This window comes from Catharus ustulatus, chromosome 1 (genome assembly GCF_009819885.2).
Source record: "Catharus ustulatus isolate bCatUst1 chromosome 1, bCatUst1.pri.v2, whole genome shotgun sequence".
NCBI lineage: Eukaryota > Metazoa > Chordata > Aves > Passeriformes > Turdidae > Catharus > Catharus ustulatus.
The window spans coordinates 18998133-19025045 of record NC_046221.1 but is presented as its reverse complement, the minus strand read 5'-3'; the positions used below and the strand labels follow the sequence as shown (position 1 = coordinate 19025045).

Here is a 26913-nt window from a genome sequence, read left to right as displayed (position 1 = left end):
AAATTCATGTAAGTGAAATGCTACAAGTCTCATATTGTATATTTAAACTTGGAAGACTTGTCAGTATGTACTTCCAATTTTTAATATTGGAAAAATTGTTTTCATTATTGTTATCAAATCAGATCTTAGAGTTGCTTTATATGTGGTTTTTTCATGTTGTGTTAAAGTTGGTAGAATTAGTTTTCTAAGATCTTTCAGAAAGAAAAGGTCTTAGTTCTATTTGTGTGATGATTTTTTTTTTTAGAAAGCACACTTTCTAAACTTCTTTTTTTAGAATTTTTAGAGTCTTTTTTTTTTAAAGGTAAGCAGCATTTCCCAAAGTTACTGAATTTGACAGTGCAGTTGAATTAAATATTTTTAACTTTGTCTATCACCAGTAAGTAAAAATTAAAAATAATGTTTTATAATTTCTGGATGGAGACAGTAATTGTTGTGGGATACTGGGGTTTTTTGAAACAAAAGAGGCAGTGACTCTGTCAGCCTGTCATGGCCTGAGGGGTTTTCTTCAGCAGTTTCGGAGAAAACAGTTCTAGTAAGAGTGCACAGAAGCAAGCAAACTTGATCACTAATTTGAATCCTCATGATATGTTTCTTAGGTTTTCTAGTTTAAAAACAAGAAATTAAGTTAATTTTAAAGTAAGCAAGGCAAGCAATATCATCTGGTAAAAATACTACTATTGCAAAGGCATATATGTCAAAAGGCCACCATCTCAAAGATTGAAAAAGAAATAAAATAAAAATCTGAGTAGAAGGGAAAATTTTAAGAACATGTTGCAAGCTGCCAGTGTCTCTATTTGCAAAACCATGTGTCCTGCCCTCTTTTCCAGTTGAAGTTGTCCTGAAAGTGAGATGAAACCAAAAGTAAATTGGATATAAGGAATTCCGTGGGGATCGTAAGTTTGTTAGCAATTACTGCAAGTTTCATAGGTAAAATTTAAAAAGCGAGTAATACATCTGTGGCCATTTGTCTGGATTCTAACCATACATAACTAAAGTGAATAGGAGCTTATAATTGACTTAAGGAGCAAATTATATGGTTTACAGAGATGGGTTTAATAAACTCATTTGGAGCGAAAGTGGTCTCAAAAATAGCATGAGTTCCTGGCTAAATTTGGAGAACAATTAAGAAAAAATAGGAATATCTTGCTGTTATTTCTGTGCAGTGTTTTGGTGAAGACAAGAGCTGATAAAATAATTTCAGTTGCAACAGAAACTAGGGAGAATGTTTTTGCGTGTTATTGAATGTGTATAACAGTGCTGTTGGAGCTTTCTATTTTATAATCTAAAACATGGGTGTACAACAGTATTTTTCACACTTAAACATTGGTAAAGGTTAAAATGACCGGATTTAGCAATGATTTTTATTACTGGGTGAGAAGGGAAAAGGTGTATAGTTGCTGATGAAATTTTAGTTGCCTTAGAATAATGTAGTGAGTGATTTTATTAGGAAGTTTGTAGTGCAAACTTTATGGTTCATATGGAGTAAATGGGAAAGTATGTATTTTAAAGTAGTCTTAAATACCACACATTCTTTTAAATGCTTGTTTCTTATATGGGCTTCTATGTACAGTTTGGATGGGTGTCTTTAGAAGGTTTCATTGTCCCTGCAGACAAAGAAGGCAGTTGTCATCCAAGTAGGAAACAGCAGACAAAAGCATTCAACATTGAACATGGCGATAGGTCCTTTATTCTGCTGGGACTCTGAGCTCTGTGCTCAGCCTCAGTATGTCAGCAGAGGATCAGAAGATGGTTTTGGACTGTGTTACGTAGTCAGGAACACTCTCAATTGGACAAAACATTATGAGTTAGACTGTTTGTAGGTTAGTAGCTCGTTTTCTCATCAGTGAGACCAAGGAGCCCTATCACACTTTGGCTATAGGTGTCCTTAATTCCAAGCTTATGCTTTGGAGCAGGAGTGGCTAGTCTCTTTGATGCTTCAGAAGATGGTTCTTGTTTGCTTTTTTTCTATTTTCCTCCTACTGTCTGGTATTTACATGGCAAAATGGAATCTTTTTCCCTTAACTATAAAAGTTTCATGGAGGAGTCTACAGACCTTGAGTTCTCAGAAGGTAGAGATTGCACAGTACCTTTAGACAATCACTTCTTAACCACATTTGTTATGGAAAAGTATCTTCCTTCCTCTTCGTGAAGGGAACTCTCCTTGACACTTCCAGGTCAGCTGGGTGTTGCTCTCTGACAATTCTGCATTTCTTCACCAGTTAAACTTAGGAGAAAAGAATATTTAAGAAGTTGTGTACAGGGTATCTTGAATCCAAGTGGAAGCTGGTGCTGGGGATAGGGTTCTTTTTCGGTGTAGGCGTTGGAGGCTAGTAACATAAGGGTCCTGCAGCCACCCCTCTGGTTAAATTATTCTTGGACAGTATTGTGATTTTATATTATCTAGCATCTGAAGGTGCCAGATGGAAACCAGTGAAAAATGTCCGTTGTCCTCAGTTCCATGGGCACGTATTAAGCCATGTTCAAAAAGTGGTTTAGTGCTGTGATGCTTCATTTGTTTCATTATAGAGGTACTGGTTTTGGTCTCATGAAAATTAAAAGCCTGCTGGTGGCCACAGCTGTCTTGGATGTGTACTTTCTCTTTGTAAATAGAAAAAAGTGGTTTTTTGTTTGTTTTTGTTCTTTCTTTTTTTGCGTAGTGGTGGAGTACTATTCAATTGAAGTTACAGTAATTTCACGACTATAAGGCGCACACTTCTGACTAAAATTTTCCCTCGAACCCGGCAGTGCGCCTTATAGTCCGGTGCGCCTTATCTGATGGACAAAGTTGCGAAATTTGCCAAACCGGAAGTGTGAGCTGTGAGCCGTGGGGGGAACCGGCAGTGCCACGGCAGCCGGCTGGAGGCGGGCCCAGGGGCCCGTGGCACCGCCCCTCCCAGGTGGAGGCGGGCCAGGGGGCCCGTGGCTGCCGGGTCCAGGGGGGCCCGGTGGCTCGCAGCACTGCCCCTGCCGGGTGCAGGCGGGCCTGGGGGCCAGTGGCTGCCGGGTTGAGGCGGGGCCTCGGCCAGCAACCGTGCGGGGGGAGCTGGGGGCAGAGCCTCGCTGCAAAAAAAAAGTGCGTCTTATAGTCCGGTGCGCCTTATGGTTGTGAAATTACTGTACTCCTGAAACTGGTTCCTTATAGTAAAGATTCTTTACTTACCTATATTTCAGTTCACTTGGTAAGATTTTAGTAACATTGTTTCTCTAATGTCTCTGGTATATTTTATATATTTACATAATGATTTTCCGTTATATGTAAGTGTAACTGGAGTACAGGCTTAATTACATCTGAAGAAAAAGCTTTTGCCATCTGATTATGTGCAGCCAACTGAAGGTTTATTTTTTTCAAAATTTTAGTGTCGCTTTTTTTATTGGTGTAATGGCTTTATTAGATGAATGGTGTTTCTATTTGAGTTAATTTTTTGAGAGAAGTTTTAAAGATAAATATTCACCATTAACACCATGTTAACATTTATTTGTCTTTAGTAAGATGATTCTGGCTTAAGGCAGTTTGCAATTCTTAGAAAAGCCCTTATAAACACTCTTTCCCTGAAGATATTTCAAGTAGACAAGCAAACAAAAAAGGTTGTGGTTTTTATTTTTTCTCAGTCTGTCTGTTAATGATAATTTTAAAATGATCTGTTGGAAAGATTTTAAAAGCAGCTCAAGTTGGCAGTTTATACTTCTTTTACCCTACACTTTTATTAGTCTCATGCCTTTTCTGTACAAAATAATTCTAAAGACTTTTTGTGAGTAAAATTAGGGAGCAGCAGAGATACTGTATTTAGTTGCAGTTGAAATACTAAAACAATATGTGTGGTGTTAACTGTGGCTGTTGACTATAACTGTTGTGTACGTGTGCACTTTTTGTTTTCTGTAGAAATTGTAACTACCAATTTAGTAAATGGAGTGGGGGACAGGGGGATCACCAGATCTGTTGGCAAAAACTTTAAGAAAAGTAACTGGAATTGCTGATGTGTTTTTTATCCTAAGTACCATTCCTGAGTCTCAGCAATACTACTGTGAGCAAGCAGACCTTTGTGTTCAGCTCAGTTTAAGTCAGAGTACAGTTTGGTGAAGAAATTAAGAACTTTTAGATTCTGTAGAAGAGAGAAAAATCCAAGATGAAAGCTCAGAAGGGTCTGCAGTGGGACAGTATATGATGGGTTTTATGTTTAATTTTTTTTTTGCTTTTTTTGGGTTTTAATTATTATTGTTGTTATTATTGTTTTTATTATAGCATGCATTTGCACAATAATTATTTACTTTGCTTGCCTAATCTAATAATCTACTAGATTATCTAATTATCTAAATCTGACATTATATGTCCTTAATGTTTACATAGAAGTAAGCCTGGGTAGGAGGAAAGCAGAATTATTTTTAAAGTATACTGAGAGTCTTTTGACAAGAGACTTTAGTTTTTCTCTTGGGAAAGAATGGAATGATTAGCTGCACCAAATTCACTTTTCGATGAGGTGATAATACTTTTAATAATTCTATTACTAATGTCTGTATAGCAATATGTTGGGTTAACTGTGTAGCAGTTTCTGCTAAATTTACAGCTATGGCATATGCTCCTCCACTAAAACAAACCAACAGCTCTCAGAATCTCTGTCTTGAAAAAAAGGCATTAAATTAAATTAAAACTAAAAGGTTTGTCTCTGACTTCATGCTTTCCTCCATCTCCATCCAACCAAATGTCAGATAATTAAGAATGTTGGCTTACTCAAAATGTTGTTAAAGTAGAGTATGGTAAGTAACCATTTATTGATGGTCCCAAGTTAATGAATTAGGACTGGATATAGGTATTTGGATTCCTGTGAAAAAATGAGTTGACCACAACTTCATAAATGGAAAAGCAAGAGATTTCCTAGAGGGGATGTGAGGCTGTGTGCATGTATTGCAATTTCTTTGTCCAGAAAGAAACAGGAGTCTATTCAAATCAGAATGACATTTTAAAAATAAAAATTACACACAGAAGTCTTCTATGATGCTATGCTTTAAAAATACCAGTTTGGTGAGATGCTGATTCCTTTTTGTAGGACTTTGTGTAGTTTTTTATGCAATGACTGTTAATCCAAGAAATCCAAAAGTAATTGTTTTTGTGTTTGTGTGTCACAGTTTGTATAAATTATTAGTATTTGAATTTCATGGAGTATTACTCACATACATTCTCCCTGACTACATTAAAAAGTGTATTACTGATAATCTAAACTTTGGATAACAAAAACGAAATGTAAACATGACTTAAGTGTAATTTATGTCTTTAATATTCTAAACAGTTAAAATAGTCTGTGGAAAAAAAAGTGTTGTAAAAGGTTCTTTGTACTATAATTGTACTACACTGAAATGTCCTTCAAACTTCTAGAAAACATTAAATACAATTATAACTTTTTGTAGGTTGGGCTCATGTGGTTTGTGCTCTGTACATTCCCGAGGTGCAGTTTGCAAATGTTTCTACAATGGAGCCTATCGTGTTGCAGTCTGTTCCTCATGATCGTTATAATAAGGTACAATTATATGTCTTTTTATATCTAATGTATTTATTTTAAAACTTGTGAGCTTTAATAACATAGAACTACACTTCTTAAAATGCACTTTATATAAAATCCCTAAATGTGTGCAGTAGTGCTGTAAGTTTTCTGCAATGTCTTTATGGTAAATTGAAGAATTAAGAAAGCTGTATTATTAAATTAAGCTGTAAGGTTATCTGCCATGTTTTACTAGTCTTCTAGAGACTGTTTTGTTAATTAAAAATATAATGATCTTTGAATAACGGTTTATTTTGAAAGGAATCTGAAGTATTTTCCATAGCTTAAAATACTGTTGCAGCTTGTATGAGATGTTATTATTAATTACCACAAAGTCCTAGTGTTTCAAGTGTTGATATTAACGTAAACATGTTTATAAACATTTCTTTTAGGACAGGAAGATATGTTAATATATTAAGGCAAATGCTTGCAGACTTTTGCCTTTGTAAACAACATTCACTGTAGTGGGATTATTTGCTTATTGGAGAACTGGTTCTAAATAATTGTCAGTGAGATAGAATGTTTTATAAAGTGTGGTATGACTTTAAAGAAAAAAAAACCCTAAAGGCAGAGCAGTAAGCCAGTAGCTTGTTAGTGTTCTTTATTGATAGTTACATTTTTCTTATTTCGCTTGTTACTTTCTCCTCACTTAACTACGCTGGTCTTTGTATGTTCCCTTCTGCAGATGCAAACTGTCTGAATTTGTGATGAATTGTGTTACATGTTTTTCTTGTCTTGTTCTTTTAATCTCTAGTTTCTTTCTTCACTTTTATTTTATGGTGGTTTGTGGACACTGGAGTAAAGTAGGAATAGACTGGGTTGTAAAAAAGAGAAACAAGAAAAAGGCATGTATCATGTGTTGTGTTCTTCTTACAGGGAGTCCCTGTTCATGTTGCCTCTGAGACTTCTCATACTACCCCTCCATCTCTTTCCAAGTTTCCATCTTTGATTTATGAGCTACCCCTCCATTTTTCTAGCCTTTTTCCTTTTTTCTTTCTTTGCTCTTTTCCTTTTCTGTTTCACTTTCTCCAGTTACTGTCAATATGTTTTGTCCGTCTTATTTACCAGTGTAGCTGAAAATCCAGGAATCAAAGTCTAGGTTTTTCTCAAGCTTTCTCATTATTACCTGAACATCTTTATTGCCGTCTCACTATTTGGTTCCCTCTGCATTGGCAAGAACATGCAACAGTGAGATTCAGTACAGAACTGATAAAATATTTCTGCTTGGACACAAAACAGTAAAAATTTGCTGTAACAAATGAGTTTATTTTCTCTCTCTCCCCAGCTCTGAGGAAACAGAATATGTTTCCTTTATCCTTGAGTAGGAGTCAGTTAATTGGTAGCTGTTATCCCTTAATGTACTTCAAAAATTTCATGGAACACTTTAGATTTTGTTTTATCTTGCACCATTTCTATTGATGGTAATTGGATATTGGATGAGTAAATCCTTGAAACTTCAAAAAATGTACTTTGCATCTTTTTTTATTACTTGTTGACAAAATCTATTGTCTTTGTCTTTAGTCTTTAATTCCTTTTCATAATAACTAAAGTTACTTCTTTCTCTAAGAGTTTTTGTTCTAGATATATGACAATACAGTTGTGTTTTGCTGCTAAAATTCCAGTTTCCATTTTTGTTGGTCTGTGGTTACTGTGATTCTTTTTCTCACTAGATAGTTACTAGGAGCATACAGTTAATGTAGAGAGAGTTCCTGATGTTGTCCAGCTCTTAGTTCTCTGTGCTCTGGGCAGGTGTTCTGATTGAGGCCTATTTTCAATGTTAGCAGTCAGCCTAAAACTGCTTTCATCAGGCCACTACAGTTTATTGAAGTACAATGAGACTGGTATCAGAAATGTCAAAGTTTGGGGTCACGCTCCTAGCCTGTAGATCATTATTATTTGTGTTCTGTTTTTACAGAATTCAGATTTCCCTGTTGTTATTTGATCTCTTTGGGCCAGGGAGATGGCAGCTGCGGATTTCAGGGGAATCCAAGAAATGGCTGTACTGCAGTTGCTGAACCTTCTGAAACCAATGTAACTGCAGTGCCAGCAGCAGTCTAGTTACAACTGTAGTGAATTGAAGAAGTATTGGCTGTCAGGGAACTCTCAGCTCTTGCTAGGTCTGTAGCTGGTGCTGAGTTTAGTACTGCTGTGGTTAAACTGCCACGAGTTCCCAAGTACACTATTATTGAGCAATATCCCCCAAAACCAATAAAACTGTTAGTTCCCTTTTCATGTAGGCTGCAATAATTTTGCCTTCTACTCTTATTGCTATTCAAGATAATTTGTGGTCATTTAAATTTTTTTTTTTAGATCAGATAATTTGTAAAACATTTCACTCTGACTTCAATAATTTGCTTAAAAATGGGAAAGAAAAGTGTTTTTTGAGAAGTAGATATGACAAACAGTTATTGAAACATTTGTTGCACATTGAGAACAAATGCAAACATGTAATTAGGAAGAAATGACTGGAGTTGTTTCTTTTTTTTTAGAGAGGCTTAGTAATAATTTCAGCTCGGGTTGGAATAGGAGATTTTTAAGTAAGATATTATTTCCTGTGAAGTTCTAAATAATTCTTTATGCATGGCTGGATACATACAGAACACTAGCATATGGAATTGGGGGAAAATAGAGCCAAAGAAAATTACCATGAGGGAGAAATTATACTGTAGTCTTTAAAGTAAATATCATTGAAGTTTTGCCAGGACATAGTACTTAATTTAATGTTTGGGTTTTTTTTTCCCTGTGCACTTATTTCTTTACTTAACACTGTGAAATATTACCAAGTACAGTAATCTTAAATGGAAGAAGAAATGCTGTAGATACCAAAGCATGGGGCTTGTCCATATAGAGACATTTGACTGCTATTTCCCTAAAGTTTACCTACTTCTGGGGTAAAAACCATCACATTACATATCCACTGAATGATTTGATTAATGAGTTAGCTATCAGGAAAGCTCTTCTTACACAGTTGCTTCCAAAAAAGAAATTGACTGCTTAGTTGCTCTTCTTTACAGAAATAGGTGTTCCTTATTATTTGGATGGTTATGCATGGGTAGTGTCTTTTTATTTTATGTCAGCTTTGTTTGTCTCTTTCAGGTTCATTTGAAACTATGTGATAATTGTATATAATTACTGCTTTTAGGAATCTCTTTTAAGAACTCATTAAAAGATAAGTGTATTTGGACTTTCTTGATTTGCCTGGTAGTGAATGCAGCTGGCCAACTTCTCTCTCAGTACTTGCTGCAACAATGAGAAACTTCTGTACAATTCCTAGGTTTGATTTTGTGATCAGGGAATGCCATTGGGTAGCTGATATGAGTAAACTATTTCTGAAATTACTTTTTGCCTTATATATTTTCTTTGGCCTCATCTTCCCTTCTGTCTTTACTTTTGCAAAGAAGGTTTACACTTTGAATCTTTGAAGGGAGAATACTGACAGTAACATAAAGACAGCTGTGCAAAATATATATTTTGCCTTTAAAGGAAGTAAGGTATTTGTTGTGTTTTTGAGTAACATTTCCTTGCTGAGTCAAAAGCTTTTGCTTCTTTTCCAGTAAATTTGGGAGAGTACTCTCTTCCCTTAAGAGCTTTGAAGAAGGGTGCAGCTGTAGGTGGTGTGACACATTTTTAAACTTCCACATTTCAGAGGCTTCAGAGCTGTAGCATTTGAATGGATTTGCAAATAACATGCAAGTCTTCTTTTGTGAAAGAAAGACAGAGATTCTCAGGCTTCTGAATTGTTTGTGTGTCTTAAGAGAAGGTACAAATATGAGAAGCTCAGCTGTAGAGATCTTACTGTCTGTTGGAACAGGAGGATGAACCTTCTTTGTCCCTGCTTCATATAGAACACTAGGAAACAGGTTTAATGCTTCTCATGACTATTGAGGGAGTTCTTTTAGCTTCTTAAAATGAGTAGTCACTCTATCATGTTGCATTTAAACTTGTTTAATGTAGTTTGTAGTCATTTTACTGTAAATTGCTCGAAGAGCTCCTGAAACAGAGACCCTACACATAGGGTAAATACTGTAAATGGAGTCTGCATCTCTAGTGGAGTGCTTGTATTGCTTTTCTTTCTGACCTTCAGTGAGGAAAAAACTTAAAGAACTTGAAACAAAACTCTGAAGAAAACAGAAAGTAACTGGAGATTGAGTTTTATGGGGTTTGTTGAACTCTCTGTTTATAGAGGTATCTTACTTTGAAGTTACTCACACTTACTATGGTGACTCAGATGTTGATAGATCATGACCTTGTTCGTTCCTAAAACCTAAATGTGTCAGGTCATGGTATGGAAAGGTAAAAAGCAGCCAAGTCTTAGACCCTGTCAGACAACTGAATTATTGGTATTCACTACCTTGATGTACAAAAGAAGCAAGGCTAAGAATTAAGTAGGATTATCCCCTTTCTGATCTTTTAAATGTTATGTTATAGGGTGTGATTTTAGGATCTATCAGCTTTTTTAAGTAGTATGGAAACTGTACAAGAATAACTCTCTCTCAAGTCTTGCATATTAACAAAAATATTTTAGTTAGCTGACATCTCCTGTTAAATGTTCTGAAAACCTCTGTAACAGGCTGTTCTGATCTCTGAATTTCACTAATTTTCCTGTCTAAGTAATGTTGGTTTTGCATTCTATAATTTTTTTTTTAAATTTCAGTGGTCTTTTGGTCCATGTTTTTCCACCATGTTTTCTACTACCCATGGTTGATGTTATTTTTATTTATTGTTCTACTCATTCTGTGTCTCACTGAAAGGAGGTTGTGAATAAAATTGTAAGTCTGTTAAAATAGAGACAATTTTATTTTTTGGCATAAAAAGTTTCTCTTTTCTCATCAAGGATCTTATAGTGGGGTTTCCGCAGAGATATAAGTGTCTTTAATGTTTACTCAGTAAGATTCTCTCATAAAACACTTAAACCACCTCAGTGCTGGATGATACTTTTATTAAGAATCTCTTCTTAAATTTTTAAATTTTACACATGAATGTGATACGATACAGAATCTCTCTAAACACTGTTTCAATAATAAGAACAGGAAGAAGTGAGAAGAGATTTAGTTTTGCCTGATGTTTCTCCCTGGAGTGCTGGTGAGAGTTTGTATTGACACTTAGTATAGTAGTGAGCTTCCATACAGTATGTGCCACGTGTTAAAAAAAAGAAAAAGTATTGAATAATGAGGAAGAATTTGCATTTTTTTGTCTTAATTTCTTTTTTCTGTTTTACTAAGAACGTTTAGTAACAGATTAAAGATTAAAAATTGCCATAGCATCCCTGAAATAGAAATAAATTGACAGAAATACTATGAAAAAATTTCCAGGTAGTAAATAGGTTATTTTAATTTTAACTTGTTTTGGAGGTTGAAATGGGTTTGGTATACTCATTTAAACTTTTTCAGAGAAGGTTCTTGATCGATTAATCTACAGAGTGTTTATAGAGCTGTCCAAGTCATGCTGAAGTAGTCATCCAAACAAAGCAGAGTTCTGTTAAACACTAATTTAATTAAAAGAGCATCATATGAATATTAAATAATGCTATGACACTTCTGAAAATTCTTTGCACCAAATTTACAAATAAGATTTCAAGTTTGCAGGTTTTTTGTATGTAATTGTATAGACATAGATATGTACCATATGGCATATTGTACCATTAGGCACTCATCTGATGTCTCTGAATGCCACGAATACAGGTTATGTTAAATGAATGTGAAAGTGATTGAGACTTAAAAGGACATAAACAGAAACTTGAAAGCAAGGGCAGCTGGAAGCCGAATGCTGTTAACCCTTGGCTGTTTAACCCTTTGGCTGGTTGAGAGTGGTGTGCAATGTAAGCAAATTAGTATTTGTACTGCCTTAACATTGCTGAAGTGTTACACAAATCCCAAGAGTCTACCAGGTGATCTCTTTTTGTTAACAAACATGATTAGACTTTCATAAAGAAGTTCTTACACTGGCTTAGCTGCAAAATGCAATAGTTCTCAACCTAGAATCTTCTGTAACACAGAATTTATTGGTATGCTTCTTATCAAATTAAGTATTTTCTCTTTGATAGACATGCTATATTTGTGATGAACAAGGCAGAGAAAGTAAAGCAGCCACTGGTGCTTGTATGACATGTAATAAACATGGATGTCGACAAGCTTTTCACGTAACATGGTAAGTATATTTTATTATTTAGTATCTCTGATGTTCCAGAAAGAATCCATATGCACAGTGTAATGAATAAACTCCTTATTTAGTAAATCTTTGAGTAAAGAAGTGCAGTAAATTGGTTTGTTTTTATAATAGTGTTTAGTAACAATATGGCAATGGCAACATAGATTTTGCTGTGACCTGCAAAACCTGTCTGATAATACTCCCTTGGGTGGTATTAAATGGTGTGTGCTCCTGTGAATAAGTATAGGGGAGCTTGGTTTTTTTTCTTGGTCTTGGGTTATTTTTCTTAGAGGATGTTTAATGGAGTATGGGAGTGTGAAGACACTGTTTGTTAGCATTGCCTGCTAACTGTTTTTGATGTTTACTTTTGGTAAATCAGTGGGAAAATGGCTGGACTATACTTAAAAATTTACTAGACTCACCTATTCCAGTACAGATATCCAAACATTTGGGAGTAACAAATGGTACAGATCATCCTGAACTATTCAGATTTCATGTGTTACTACTGTGGGAAAAAAAGCTGTGCTCTCCACAATCTGATTAATTCCACTTTGAGATACTTAGTTTTCCTTGCATTCAGAAGATGCTTGTTTCACTTCATGGACTTCTAAACTGGCTGGATAATTAGATCAGATTAAACCACATGTCAACAGGTAAAAGAAAGCAAAAAGAGTTCCACTCCAAATTTTGCAGGCATTATTTGTTTTTTCAATTTCAGCTGGAGTGATTTTACAGTAGCAGGCAGATTTATATAGGCTATCTAGCTGCATAGTCTATGATTTACCTGTCTGTTTTATGGCTGCCCCAGTATGCTGCTTCATGACTAGTTTAGTCAGGGACATAGTATGTGCACATCAACTTAAATCACTTAAATGTATTTTCTTCAGTGTACCCAAGTGGTAATTTGTATGTCTTGTGGAGATTTTGAACGGTTTAATTCTATTGTTTGGTGCTGATCATCTTGGCAACTCTTAATTTATTTTTTTCTTTTAATTGCTTGACTACGTCACAGGTTTTATTCTTTCACAAACATCTAATTCTTCATTGGATGTGATCAGTGTCAAGATTTTTTTTATGGTAAAAATGGATTGTGTTCCTCAAAGCATGCATACCATGTAAAGGGATTACTTACAGATGTGAAAAAATGTATGCATCCAAGGGCTTGTATGAAAAAGTCTCTTTCCTTTCAAACACTTGGATACATACAAGAGTCCTTTTCATCTTTTTACTTTATTCCAAAACCCTGTTTTCAGTGTATACTGTGAAGAGCATGAGACTTCAGTTCAAAATTAAAACATCTATCTTGCTACTTTTAGAATGTTTCAGTTCAAAAATGTGGTCTATACTACAAAATGATATCTAGCTGGAGAGCAGTTTGACTGAAGATAATTATAGGCTTCTGTAATATTTTTTAAAAATGGAAGAAAAATGTGAAGACTACTAGAAATCCAGGGTAAGGTGTATCAAATTGGGATTATCAGAACTATTGTCTAATGAAAAATGAGCTTGAGTGCATTTTTTTGTAAGAGAAGCTTAGAAGCAATAGATTTTTGCTTAAAGTCATCCTCTTAATTATTTTTTCTAGTTGATACCAGCTGTAGATGTGCATGCATTTAGAATTTCTGGGTTTTCCAAGAACATATTTTTAAAAATATGTGAAAATGAACCACATTATTTACTCTTCTTTCATTTAAATACTCCCATGTATAATTTTGACTGTAACATTGCATTATTATGGTGGCTTGGTTTGAAAGACAGGTGTCTGGCAAGGAAGGCGGGAGCCTTCGTTAGAATGGAGAGCGTGACTCCCTCTGAATTATTATAACTTTGGAATTAAGGTTCTTTCAGGCAAAGATATGGAAAATGGAATAACAGTTCTTTACTAGTATGTACATGTATAACAAGGCAAACAAACAGCAACAATGGCAGCACAACAGACTGCAAACTCCAATAAAAGTTTCTTCTCGTGCTTTAGGCCCGTTCCCCTTGGTGCAGTTCTGGGCGCAGCCACCAGGGGTGCTGCTGGTTCCCGGCCAGCAGGGCAGGTGCAGTGATTCCCCCGTGGCTGCAGGGGGCGCTGTGGCGTGGGCTCGGGGAGCACGCGGTGATGGCTGCTGCACCAGAGGTGAAGGGATGGGAGAAAGGCTTTGCTACACGAACCGCCTGGGGCAGAACCCTAGAAAGGCTTTGCTACATGAACCCCCTGGGGCAGTCAGTGCTGGTGCCCCGGCAGGACCCTCGGGCAGACATTCCTTTGGGGGTGGGATGGGGCTCGGTGATCCAGAGGTTTCTCCCAAGGTACCTGAGCAGATGGCAAAGCGTCCCTGTTTGGTGTTAATAAGGGTGCATAGCAGCTCTTTGGAGCGGAGCTCTCACGGTGGAAGAAAGGCGGCAGGACACTGAACCTCGCATTGGGGACGAATTTGTCCCTCAGCATCCCAGCCTCTCTCCCCTCCCAGTGCTGAGAGCTCACTAGAGCGAGCAGCTGCCCAACCCCCTTCCTCCCAGCCCCATTCGCTGATGGTATCTCTCCCAGAGACACCCTCAGATAAGAGAAGTGCAGCCAGGTACCCTCCTCCCCTGAGTTTGGCAACTTCTTTTGTCTCCCTTAAGTACCCAGTAGTTGTTGTCTCCTAGCAACATATGGAAGAAAATTCCCTTAGGGAAAGAAACAAAAGGAAGAATCCTAAACCCCAACAAATGGGAATGAAAATTATATGGAAAATGTAACAATGTTTGGTTTGTCAATATCTAAGTTGGTTTTGATAAAAAATATATATATATCAACATTACAAATGGTGAGAAAGAAAATTGTTTGGAAAAAATTGTAGTAGAATAAGGTAATAATTAGCCCAGTCAATGCAAACTGTAAGTGTTGATCTTTTTAAAAGAAATTAGCCTGCCACAGTATTTTAAACTAGTAAATACAGTTTGATTTACTATGTAATTTAAGTTGGATTAAAAAACCCCAGTAGTTTTCATGGCAAATCAGAGAAGCAAGTTCTGGAAAAAACTCTTACTTGGAGCTGTAGTATGGTTTTGTTAAAAACTGTTCTTTCCTTAGATATTTTTTTTACTTGAATTTGAGCAAAGAGTCATTGTAGATTGCTTTGTTTATTTATTTGTGCAAGTAGCTGCATAGTAAATGTAGATTTGCAAGCTGTAAGCGTGTGTGAATGGCTTAAAGATTCTGAAAAAAGGCAACAGACCAAAATATGAATTATGCGTATTTTTCCCTGGGCTACAAAGGTTGGTTATGTGCTCACATGCCACTGGAAGTTATTTGTGTGGAAATCTCTTATTAATTGCAGATATAAGCATCCATATGTTATCAGGTGTTACATTGTGGTACAAACTGGTGTAAAATGGTTTTCCTTGAATATTGTTTGGTTTATTTTTAGTGCACAGTTTGCAGGACTTCTTTGTGAAGAGGAAGGCAATGGTGCAGATAACGTCCAATACTGTGGCTACTGTAAATACCATTTTAATAAACTGGTATGTATTTATTAAATTCTATAAATAAATGTTACTGACTTATTTTTTTAATCTGAATTACCATTAGCACTACAAATAATACTTTCATGTAGTTCAAAAAGTAGATTGTATTTCTTGAAAACAATGTTTTAATCACAGTTACAGAAGTACTTGCTGGAAATGTTTTTATAAGTGGTTACTTTATAGATGTGTGGGTTTTCCCCCTCTGCCAGAAATAGCATGCACATTTAGTGGGGCTTTTTTTAATTGAGTTCCTGGAATGTTTTCTTTTGCTGTTTGTTTAAGTACCTTCTAGGAATTCAGTACATTTTGGAATAAACTAGAAAATACTGCTTCTAGAGAATAAAGAAGCACTCAATTTCTTTCTGCTTCCGTTATTCTTGTGCCCAACCTCTTTTGTCCTATCTCTCACTGTGTAGTCAGTGAGTATTCCCCACTCCCATCTCTGAAACACAACCTTAAGGAAGTGACTTGAGGTTTGATTTTTAAAACGCAAACAAGACATGAAAAACATTGAAATTTTTCAGTTAATGCAGTACGTTTTGTATCAGACCTCTGGAGTCTTTCTTTTCACTTCTTACCAGTTTGACAGTTCCAGATACCTGTTTCTGCGTACATGTGCAAGCGTGTGGACTTGTGGGGTTTACTAAAGTTGAAAAAATTAACACTAAAATGTACAGACTTATGTTCAGATAGTGTTGTAAGTATAGTTTAATTTGCAGATTACTTATTTTCACTACTAAAAAAGTTGAATACTTGGTGTGACTTAGGTTGCAGCAAAGTACAGTAATTTCATGACTATAAGGTGCACTGGGAGTCAGCAAATTTCGCAACTTTGTACATTATATAAGGCGCACCGGACTATAAGGTGCACTTTTTTTTTTTTTTTTCAGCGAGGAGCTGTGCTGCGTGCAACAAAGTAATGAATTACTGGCAGGTGCTCAATTTGCAAACATTTTTCACGGATTGGCGTAGCTTTTAAATGCAGCCCTCCCCGTGCCGCGGACCCCGGCATTCCCGCCCGCCCCCAGTGCCGGCTGGCACAGCTCCTGGCTCCCACTGCACAACCATGCTGCGTCCTGGTGTCCGCCCGGTGGCCATGGCGGCGCGGCTTCCCCCCGACCAGTGGCTACACTGCATCCCTCCGGCCGGCGGCCGCGCGGCTTCTCCCCAGCTGGCGGCCGTGGTGGGTCCCGGCATCCCCCTGGCTGGCGGCTGCGCTGGCTCCCGGCTTCCCCCGCCCGGCGGCTGCGGTTCCTGGTTCCCCCCACGTGGCTTCAGCTCCCGTGGATCCCGGCTCGGCTCTCAGCTCACACTTCCGGGTTGGCAGATTTCCAACTTTGTCCATATATAAGGCACATCCGTATTATAAGGCGCACTTCTGGGTCCAGACCAAAATTTTAGTCAAAAGGGTATGCCTTGTAGTCGTGAAATTACTGTAAAATCACAGGACCTGTCAACCATTTTAGTTTCTAGAGGATAAGCTTGATGAGGTTAGTTTTGTGCTTTTGTGAATACTGATGAATTTGCTTCATAATGAAGATAAGTCAGGGCTTTTTAGACCCTTACTAAGCTAAGATTTTTTAAACTATCTTGAGCTAAGTATATACAGAAAGAGCGAAAATGGTCTCTTGGTGGTGAAGGCAAACCCTTACACTGTTATGCCTTTGATTTGAATGTTGCAGTGCTGCTATGATTGAGAGCAGGTATGTTTATTGAAAAACCAAGTTCAGTGATAAAGACATAACTCTATATTTGACATACAGTTAGTTAGCTTTCCCTTATGAAGCTGTAGTGGTAAGAACCGTAAAGACTGGCAAGATTGTTTTAAGTGTTTCAGTTTTTTCTTTAGGATTATTGTGACTGTTAATGCCTGGTAAATACAGGTACTTAGTATTTACTGCTGAAGGTAGTGAGTGTTCTACATCTACTATTCCACTGAAAACTGGTTGATAAAAAGAGTAGCCTGAAGTGTCTTTAAATACTTCCTCAGTTACTAGAAAACCAACATTTAGAATACTCGCCCAGCATAAAGTATTTGCACTCCTGAACTAGGCTCTCAGACATTACAGAAATACAGGCAATTATATCTTATAATCACAGACATGACTGTAGCATTCTGTATCCTGGATTTTAATCCATTTTAATGAAAATATACCAGACAGATCACTTGAATAATAAATAAGTCATGAAGTCACCTTACAATGCATTTCAAGCATGTGTCAGGACATCACTGTAGCTTCACGTGATATTCATTTGTGCAGCATCTTTTTTGTTTTATGTTATGAAAACTTGAAAATGTGTCTAGCATCTTCTAATCTTTAAAAAGTGGCATATTTCATTTCTCTTTGGAAAGCATATCTTGCAAATTTGTGGGAGATATAGGAGTTGATACAGGGATAGGCTTTTTTCCTGGTGTACATTCAGTAGTCTTGTGAATTTTAGTGTCAGTAATTAGTCAGCTTTCCAGTAACTGAAGCACTGAAGTTTTTTTCCTCAAGCAATAAAGCATCTTGTCAGTGGAAATGCTTTATACTTTTTATTTATTCAAATGGTTCCTTTTCTCTGTCCATAAATATATTTTCTCTTTTTAGAAAAAGAGCAAACGGGGATCTAATAGGTCATATGATCAAAGTTTAAGTGATTCTTCCTCTCACTCTCAGGATAAACATCATGAGAAGGAGAAAAAAGTAAGTGGATTTGTCGTTGCTAATTATGTGGCACATCTGCTTAAAAGTAACATTTTTCTGGTAAATTTAATTTTTTCTGAAAAGCGTGAAGAAAATCTTGTTCTGAAGCACTGAATAATAAATCACACGTGATAAACCATAGGTACTGGCATCCAATGAGGAAACCTCTTCAGGTGCATTTGTATATGCTCTTTCCTGTTTCTGTTTGTATTCAGTTTTGAGATACTGAAACACAGCCATTGGGAGGGCTGTTCCATGCAACTTCCTTTGTCTTAATTTTCTGTTAGAGCTATTCTTGTATGCCCTTTGTGACTACAAACCAGCAGTAGGTGTTTTAGCAACTGTGTGGCTAAACACATGCATCTAATTCCTTATGTTTCAACCTGTTATATCTTTCTTTCATCAAAGAACGGACATCTCTTTTTGACACATATTACTGGTGTCAGTGGTCAAACCCACTATGCTGGCAAAATACCTTGTTATTCACCTGGGCAGTCTTGCTGTGAGGGTACAGAGAACATAACTGCCAATTTCTAATGTTGATATATTCTTTTAATGACTTGACTTTGCATATTATTAAAAAATAATTTCAAATCTATGATGATTACTGTTCTAGTTTTTTTACTGCTGCATTAACAGTTGCCTGTAGATTTGTCATCTAAATTCAACAGAGGGTGATAACAGACACAAAAATGCAGATATGCTTTGGCACTTTTTTTAGCCTCTAAGGATACACGCAAAACTGCTCACTAGCACACATCCTGTACAAATAGCTTAATAGGATTTTGTGTGGATGTAGGTAAACTTAGTTTTACATTATTAAAAATCTTTACATAAAAATTAGAATCAAAGAATCTGTTGACCAAGTGTGTATTATACAAAGGAGCTATATTTATAGAAACAGGAAATTGAATAGCTAATGTCAGTCTTTAGACTCTTAGTCTCCTCAATATTTGATTTGGATTTTAAGATCCCTTCCATTTTGGATGAATATTGATTACCAGTTGTTCTTGGATAATCTTGTAAAAAGTCTGATCTTTAGACTTGTTTAATGGTGTAGGTGAATCATTCCGTCTTTATCTGGTAATGCAGAAAAGAGTGTGAACTGTGATGCTGTTGTACCTCTAAATCTAAATTTAGGGCTATAATAATAAAAGTATGGGGTTTTGGCAGACTTTTTTTTTTCTTAGTAACTTTGGTAGAAAAACACTAATTTTGAATTGCAGACTACAGTTTAGCTGCATGGTGAACCCCTACGAATATTTACCATAATTTTTTTCTTAGTTTTTCACTACTGTCATGTTTCAGATGTTTTATCAAAGTATATGCATGGGTTTTTACTTGCATTGACAAAACTTGTGAGTTGATGCGTTCATGGTTCTTTTGTTTTATTTTGGGTTTTATTTTTTGTTTTTCCCAAATGAATTTGACTGAAGATACTATGCTTCCCAGATCATACATCTGAAATCTACAGGGTGCACTTGGAGGGACTTTCAAACTGATTGTTTTCAGTCAATGGTGTCAGCTATTTTTTCAGCTTATGCTGTATATTTGATTTACTGTATTAAGTATCTTGAAGGAATAGGGCACTTCTTTAGGGTGACTTTCCTTATTTCCTCTTTTGTAAATCCCTTGAGAATCTAGATTTTTGTCATATTACCATAAATATTTAGATCTTTCTTCACAGATATAGTAGTGTTTGTGTGTATGTGGCACCCACATCCCCCTCAAGACCACTGTAGTTTCTGCTTTATCTTTCATCTTTGTTCTTTGGAAATTTGGATAATCTGGTAGGCATCATTAAACCTTTCTGTTTTGCCAAGCAGTAGCTGTATGAGTTGTGGCTTGGAACCAGTTTTCTTGCCAAGACCTCAAAAGCTGTCCATTTGTGCATGTGAAATATTACACTGCAGTAAGAAGAGGTTGGTCTGAAAATGTTAATACAGATAACTGTAATTTTTAAAAACAGGCCCTACTGAAAGCCTGTGTTTCACTTCCATAGCATATGTTCAGTCTCTTCTGGCCACTCTGCCAACAAAATTGGTAACAAATATGTAAGGATAAAATAATAAATAAAAAAACCAAACTGAACAAATCTAGCCAAAGCTTTGGTATGGTTTAATTTTCGTGATGATATTGAAGCTACAGAATAAATTCATTATATCCTGATTACTACTGCCTAAGCATTGTTAGTTCCTGTGGCAGAGATGCTATTTAGAAATGATTAGTGATGAGGCTGTGTCCCTTATAAAGAGGATTGGTAGTATGTTGCTTCACATTCCATTATAACATCCCTTTTCTTCAGGGCTCAGGGGTTTATTCAGGCTTTCTTGGGAAAACTTAGGCCACCATGAGGCTGTAGAAGAATGCCTTGCTTTAATGTTACTGGCAGTCTTATATTTGGAAGTACTAAAGAAGGAACTAAACATATGTGGAATTGACCTTTGTATAGTTAGAAGTATTTTTTTTTGCTACTAACATGAAAATTAGGCGTCACTTGCTTTGTATGTTTATAACTTCTGAAAAATGTGAATATATTATGTAGTAAGTTACTGTATAGCAGCTGAATTACACAGGTGCCGTTTTTATTAGAAGTGCTTTGGTCTGAGCTGAGCAGGAAGGGAAAATTTAAAACTCCGCTATAGTGACTCATAAAATGTAAATTAAACAGAAGTGGAGTCATGACTGAAGACTGCAGATGTCTAAGAAGTTGTGATTGAAGAGACAAAAATAAGAAAATAGCAACAAGGAACTTCTTGTCACTATCACAGAAGTTGGAGAGCTTCAGAGGAGAACCTAAAATGCAGGATCCAGGATAAGTGTCCTAAACACTGAGCTACTAATGTTTTGTGGGCATCATTTTGCCGCTTGCCTTTTTCTTAAAGAAACATTACTGCATTTCTGATTTTGTGGCTAGAAGCTTGAACACCTAAGAAGAGGTTGTAGCTGTGCGTTGCACTCTGCAGGTTCTCTGTAGCTGGGAGTTCGGTTGTGGGGCCCATGGGAAGGGAAGACTTGAAGCATGTCTTTGTGCATTGAAAGTTTCCATAGGCTGTGTGTTGGTTTGGAACTACCAAGACTTCGCCAATATGTTGTGAAGGAGCCTGTGCTCATGTGTCGGGGCCATGAATTTCATTTGGGAGAAAGGTGCTTGATGCTTTTTTACGAATTTAATGTGCTGTGTAAGCTGTTACAAGGCAAGTTGTAAACACTCAGATCAAGTGTTCCCGGGGCATTTCTTCATGTCTGAACAAGTGACTGTGAAAAGGTAAAATGGACTTGCTATGCATCAGATAAGATTCTAAATAGGTAAAAATAGGATCAGATTACAGGTTTTTGAGTTATCATTCAGCTGCATAAGCGGTGTTTTTTTAATCTTAAAAAAACAACAACAAAAAATCTGTTTTAGTCCCAAAGAATCACTTTATAGTGCTGTATAGAGTGTTTTAAAGATAATTCTGATTGTGTCATTCCTCTATGAATTGCCTCATTTCATAAACGAAGTGATGCTACTTGAACATCGGGGGTTTTATGTAACATTTTAGGGAAAAAAACCTCCAAACTTATTGCAGTACTGCAGTATTCCATTGCATTTTTATTAAATTTAAAAGTTTTGGTAATCAGTTTAAATATATTTCACTGCTTAATCCTTTCAACTGCTCTTTATGTCTGAAGCAAAAATGTAAGAATGCTAGAGATAACTAGAAGAAAAGTTATTTGCAACCACTTTGAAATAACTTCAACTTTAATAATTGAATTAATACTAGATAAATATTATTCAAATAAGAATTGTGTGGTATAGATGATAATGGTGATGTGTATCTGTGTTAATTTACTCCAAATTCTATCCAGTCAGAGGGGAAAAAAGCACACCTCTAAACAATCTCTAAAAGCTGGTCAATAAATATAAACCACATGTATCTCAGTGTATAGATACACTAATATCTGTCCAAGATGCAGAACCCAGTTCTTGTTTCCTCAGACTGAATTTTTGTGTGAGTTCCATGAGTTCAAAAAGGGGGATGTCTTCATTCTTCAGTCTTTACTGTTTTTGCCAGTGAATAGCATTTCTTTTTCTGGGAGCCTGTTCTGTACTGACTTGTAGAATTGTAGATTTTTCTTTTTTAATATATCTCTTAATATCAAATTCTGTTGAAAGTCTAACTGTTAGGGAAAAATTGAAGGCATGTGTCTGTGTAAACAAAATTTCATTAGAAAGCTACTCTAGTTGAGTATATTTAGTAATAGATATTTTTATCTACAAGATTAAGAAGAAAGGTGACAATCTTGTTTGACTTGTTGCTCGCTAAAATTCTGTTAACTCTGTGCTGTTTTCTGTCTACACTACTGTATTCCTGATGATCAACTGCATCAAATTTACTGGAACTGGCACCAGCACAATGATCTCTTGTGGAGGTTGAGAAAAAATACGTACAAGCTGATTTTAATTTATATTTTCTTTTATTTTAGTATAAGTAGGAACCTTTTGTCTCAATTCTCAATGGAATTAATGATTTGACTACCTCATTTTTTTAACCTTACAATAACATATCATTACTGAAAAAAGAGTAATGCTTTTAGTGTACATTAGCACAACAAACGCCTCAATAGTATTAAGCTTTTGTCAGCTGGGATTAGTTAATTATTATAAAATCAAAATGACAAACGTATCACCTCAGGTATACCTAAAAACTACTCTGCAAAATATAGGGCTGCCTAGGTTGCAACTGTCTTTTTCCATCTCAAAGTACACATTTTGGTCTTGGACTTTTAGTGTGAAAGAAAATAAACTCAAAACCCCTAGCCAGCAGCTCATCCCCACACAGCCACTTGCTCATTCTCCTCCGTTACAGGATGGGGGAGAAAATCAAAAGAGAAAAAAATGAAAAAACTTGTTGGTTGACATAAAGACAGTTTAATAGGTAAAGCAGAGATTGTGCATGCAAGCAGAGCAAAACAAGGAATTCATTCACCAGTTCCCATGGGCAGGCAGGTGTTCAGGCATCCCCAGGAGAGCAGGATGAAGGCTCCCTCACGTGTAACTGTTACTTGGGAAGACAAATGCTATCACTCTGAACATCCCCCCTTTCTTCTTCCCTGACTTTTATATACTGATCATGATGCCATATGGCGTGGGATATCTTAGGTCATTTAGGGTCAGCTGGCCTGACTGTGTCCTTTCCCAGGTTCTGGTGCGCCTCCAACCCACACTGGTGGGGTGAGAAGCAGAAAAGCATTGGCCCTGCATATGGGCTGCTCAGCAAAAAAGAAAACATTCCTGTGTTAGTAACATTGTTTTGAGCACAAATTCGAAACACAGCCCCACACCAACTAGGTGAAGTAAATTAACTCTGTCCCTTTCACAACCAGGATGACTTCAATTCTTGTAGCTTATTACTGTGAGAGATGCAGAAGGTGATTTGAAATACCTTTTTCTAGGCTTTTGATCCTGGATTAATACAGGATTACTAGCACTTTGACTTTGTAACAGTTTCTAGGAGGTAATCTGGATAATTTTGTTTGAAGTTGTGTATTTCACCCCTACCATGCTTTGGGTTCTGGTAGACCATATGCAGTTAGAGATGATCTACGATGTTGAACTGAGACAGGAGAATTGAATGAATTCCTTCTGTATTCCATCCTGCTCACCTATTCCTTGATATATATTTGACAGGTATCTTTATGTTACCTTGCAGACAGTGGAGCATTTCACAATATATAACATAATACATAATTTAAACTTGTAATTTTTATAGGGGTGAATGAAGGTGAGCACTGACAATACATAGTTGCATTGATTCAGTTAATCTTGCACCGCTTTTGACGTTACGAAGTGCTGCTCAAGGGTTCAGCACTGCATATCCATGGATAACAATTAATATTAAACTGTGCAAATAACAGAAGCAGTATATGTTAGTGTTAAATATTAAATGAATAACTTATTCTGGATAGGAGTTGGTAGTCTTGCACCTCATAGAAACTTTAGATGGCACTTTCATAATTGAGTCTTTTTACCATTGACAAGTTGAAATTATGACCATTATTCCTATATTTAAATGAGGCTTTGGGGTATTTTAAGTAACTGAATCAAGAACTTAATCCAGAACTTGTTCTTAAGAACAAGTGTTTGTTTAGAGCTGTATGTGTATCAACAATGCTGGCAGTAGAGTCCTACCTCTCCGTATAAACTATCTCTTGCCTGTATGCTTTTATTACTGTGACTGCAGGAACACTGCTGCTGCACTGAATTTTTTCTGCTGTGGGTTATACTGTTCAAATGTTAGCTAGATGAATGCCTGAGCAAGGGCTGTTCTTATAAAAATAAGATAAATTAGGATTTGAGTTTGAAACTTGGAGACTGTGGTCATCTTTCATTCTACAATTATTATTATGGCTATGTTACTAATAGCTACTGGTCCCAAGCAGATCTGGCCTCTTATGAGCAAGAATTCAGTGGAAAGCTCAACTTTCCATTCGGGGTGTTAGCTGTGATGTGACAGCTCAGGATTTACAGTCTTTGGTGACACGAAGTGCAGAAAATCTATAAATGAAAACCAGTATGAGTACTCTCTGCTAATAGAACATTCTAATACATTGGAAATATTTGAGGAAGTAAAAAAGCAGCTGAAAAATTAGGGGTTTAGGCATTCAGATGATTTTGCTTGCAATAATCAATAAGGAAAGTTGATTTTAAAATGTTGTTGAAGTTTAAAAACTTGGAACAGCCAAATGTAGTGGAGGATAAGGATTTTTGTAATAGAGAAGGCATAAAAATGCAGTAATTCAAGGTCAACCCAAGCAGTTTGGTCTTGAAGGACTAAGCACTGATGGTTTCTGATAATGTGCATGTGTTTTAGTTCTTCCAAAACAGAAGTTAGTCTCCCGTTCCCTGAGCCCATGAGCTCTTGCTTCTCTGTTCTGCATGTCTCTTGTGCCTGTTACTGTCCATCCTTCGTGCTCTTTCACAGAACTAATGTAGCTCACTAAAACAACAGAAAACCCTCCACTTGGTTTTATGTTGCTGCTGATAAGCAGTCTGAGTGGGCAGATGGAAGGTCTGACAAGCTAAGCACAGAGAAAGGTGAGAGTGGGGTGGGATGTAGCAGTGAACTGTTAAATACTGAACTTTGGAATGTACAGTAATTTCACGACTATAAGACACACCCTTTTGACTAAAATTTTGATTGAAACCTGGAAGTGCGCCTTATAATCTGGTGTGCCTTATATATGGACAAGTTCGGAAATTTGCCAACAACCTGGAAGTGTCAGCCGTGAGCCGCATGGAGCTGCACTGCGCGGAGCTGCGTGCCACGCCTCACCTCGCCTCACGGAGCCGTGAGCTGAGCTGGGCGGAGCCGAGCTGCACCGTGCGGAGCCGCACCAGCCGCGAGCACTGTGCCATCCGGCACTGGGGGCGAGCAAGAGTGCCGGGGTCCGCAGCACGGGGAGGGCACCTCGGGCTGCATTTAAAGGCTACGCTGATCCGTGAAAAATATTTGCAAATTGAGCACCTACCAGTAAACCCTGCGATTGCATGATTCCATTGCTAATTCATTACTTTGTTGCGCGTGGATCCTCGCTGCAAAAAAAAGTGCGCCTTATAGTCTAGTGTGCCTTCTGTATGGACAAAGTTCGGAAATTTGCCGACACCCGGAAGTGCGCCTTATAATCCGTTGCATCTTATAGTTCTGAAATTACTGTACTTTAATCATATAAACTCCTGTAGAAACTAGTTTCAAGAGGGCTGTGTATTCCTGAGAAAAAAATTAATTACAAGTAGGTGTAAATACCTTCAACAACTTAAATGATACTTCCATGTGGAAATGTTATGAATTATTAATGCTATTTAAAAGAAAGGCTGAACTCATTTGTTTCTTCTGTACTAGAAATAATTCTAGTTCACTAGAAGTGAACTATTGTTCCCTGGTGTTACTAATTTTTTCCAAACTTCTGAAGGCCAAAGTTTGAAAAGATACATTTTATAACATCTCTTCTTTTGGTAATAGATCAGAGCTAAAATGTAGTTACACACGTATCCTTAATTTGATATTTTGATGAGATGCTGGTCTCTTTCACTCATCTGACAAATGTTTCTCTGAAAGTAAGTTGAAAAAAATGAGTCAGCAAATGCTGATCTTTAGAGTGATGAAACAAGTAAATGAGCTAAAAAAAAGAATTGGAACCAAAGTGTATTTGTGAAGTCGTGTTATGTAATAATTTTGTAGATTGAATCTTTGTGGGAGAAATAGAAGCAATCAGAATGCATTTCCTTCCCCTTCTTCATTCCTCTACCCTCTGCTCTAAAGGAAAGCAATGCACAGAAGGTGCTGTAGAATTCCAGAAATTTTGCATCATATTTGTTCTGTTGTCTAGCAACATGTAGCTGTTGGAGTTAAAATGGGATTACATCATTTTTTAGGTAAGAAGCCAAAGCCAAAAATGAGATCCTTGGTAAGAAATAAAGCTTTCTGATTAATCATGATGTATGAATGTCCTAGTTCGGTGGACAGGTATCTGCTAAGAAAGGCAGGAGCCTCTCTTTGAAATGGAGAATGTAAACCCCCTCCCTCCATATTATTATAATTTTGAAATTAAGGGGCTTTCAGGCAAAGATATGGGAATTAGAATTAACAGTTCTTTACTAAGAAAATTAAAATAGAAATACAGTGCTACAAAGAAAAACCCCAAACACTGACAAAGTCAGAATACAGCCTGACACCCCGTCAGTCAGGGTGTTGGAAGCAGTTCGATTAAGTGGTGGTTGCAGTCCTCTTGCAGTGACAGATGTGATTCAGTTGGAGCAGTGCTCCTGTAGAAGGTGCAGTTTCCCTCTAAAGGTCCAGTGGTGATGTAGAGAAGTCTGGTTTTCCTTTGAAATCCAGTGGAAAAAGGGCTCCCTTGGTGTTCCAACTATCAGTTTTTATCTTGGTAGGAAAGGCTTGGCTCTTCCCACTGGCTGGAGCATCTCCCAACAGGATGAAGTAATTTTATCAGTCATACAGTGGGACTCAGTGGGCCATTAGCAGAAGATAACTCCCTGTGGGGAAGGA

The 26913-nt window shown here is 36.9% G+C and overlaps 1 protein-coding gene across 6 annotated transcripts in view; it reads left to right on the top strand.

Moving 5' to 3' along the window:
- MLLT10 (MLLT10 histone lysine methyltransferase DOT1L cofactor) overlaps nt 1-26913 on the top strand; it is a 128776-nt gene that overhangs the window by 30064 nt on the left and 71799 nt on the right. For 5 of the 6 annotated variants that reach the window (XM_033052913.1, XM_033052930.1, XM_033052909.1 and 2 more), the window contains 4 exons: nt 5401-5510; nt 11575-11678; nt 15080-15173; nt 17768-17863. In XM_033052913.1, the coding sequence (XP_032908804.1) occupies nt 5401-5510; nt 11575-11678; nt 15080-15173; nt 17768-17863 (404 nt within the window). The remainder of the gene's footprint in view (nt 1-5400; nt 5511-11574; nt 11679-15079; nt 15174-17767; nt 17864-26913) is intronic. The other variant, XM_033052921.1, reaches the window with a different exon arrangement.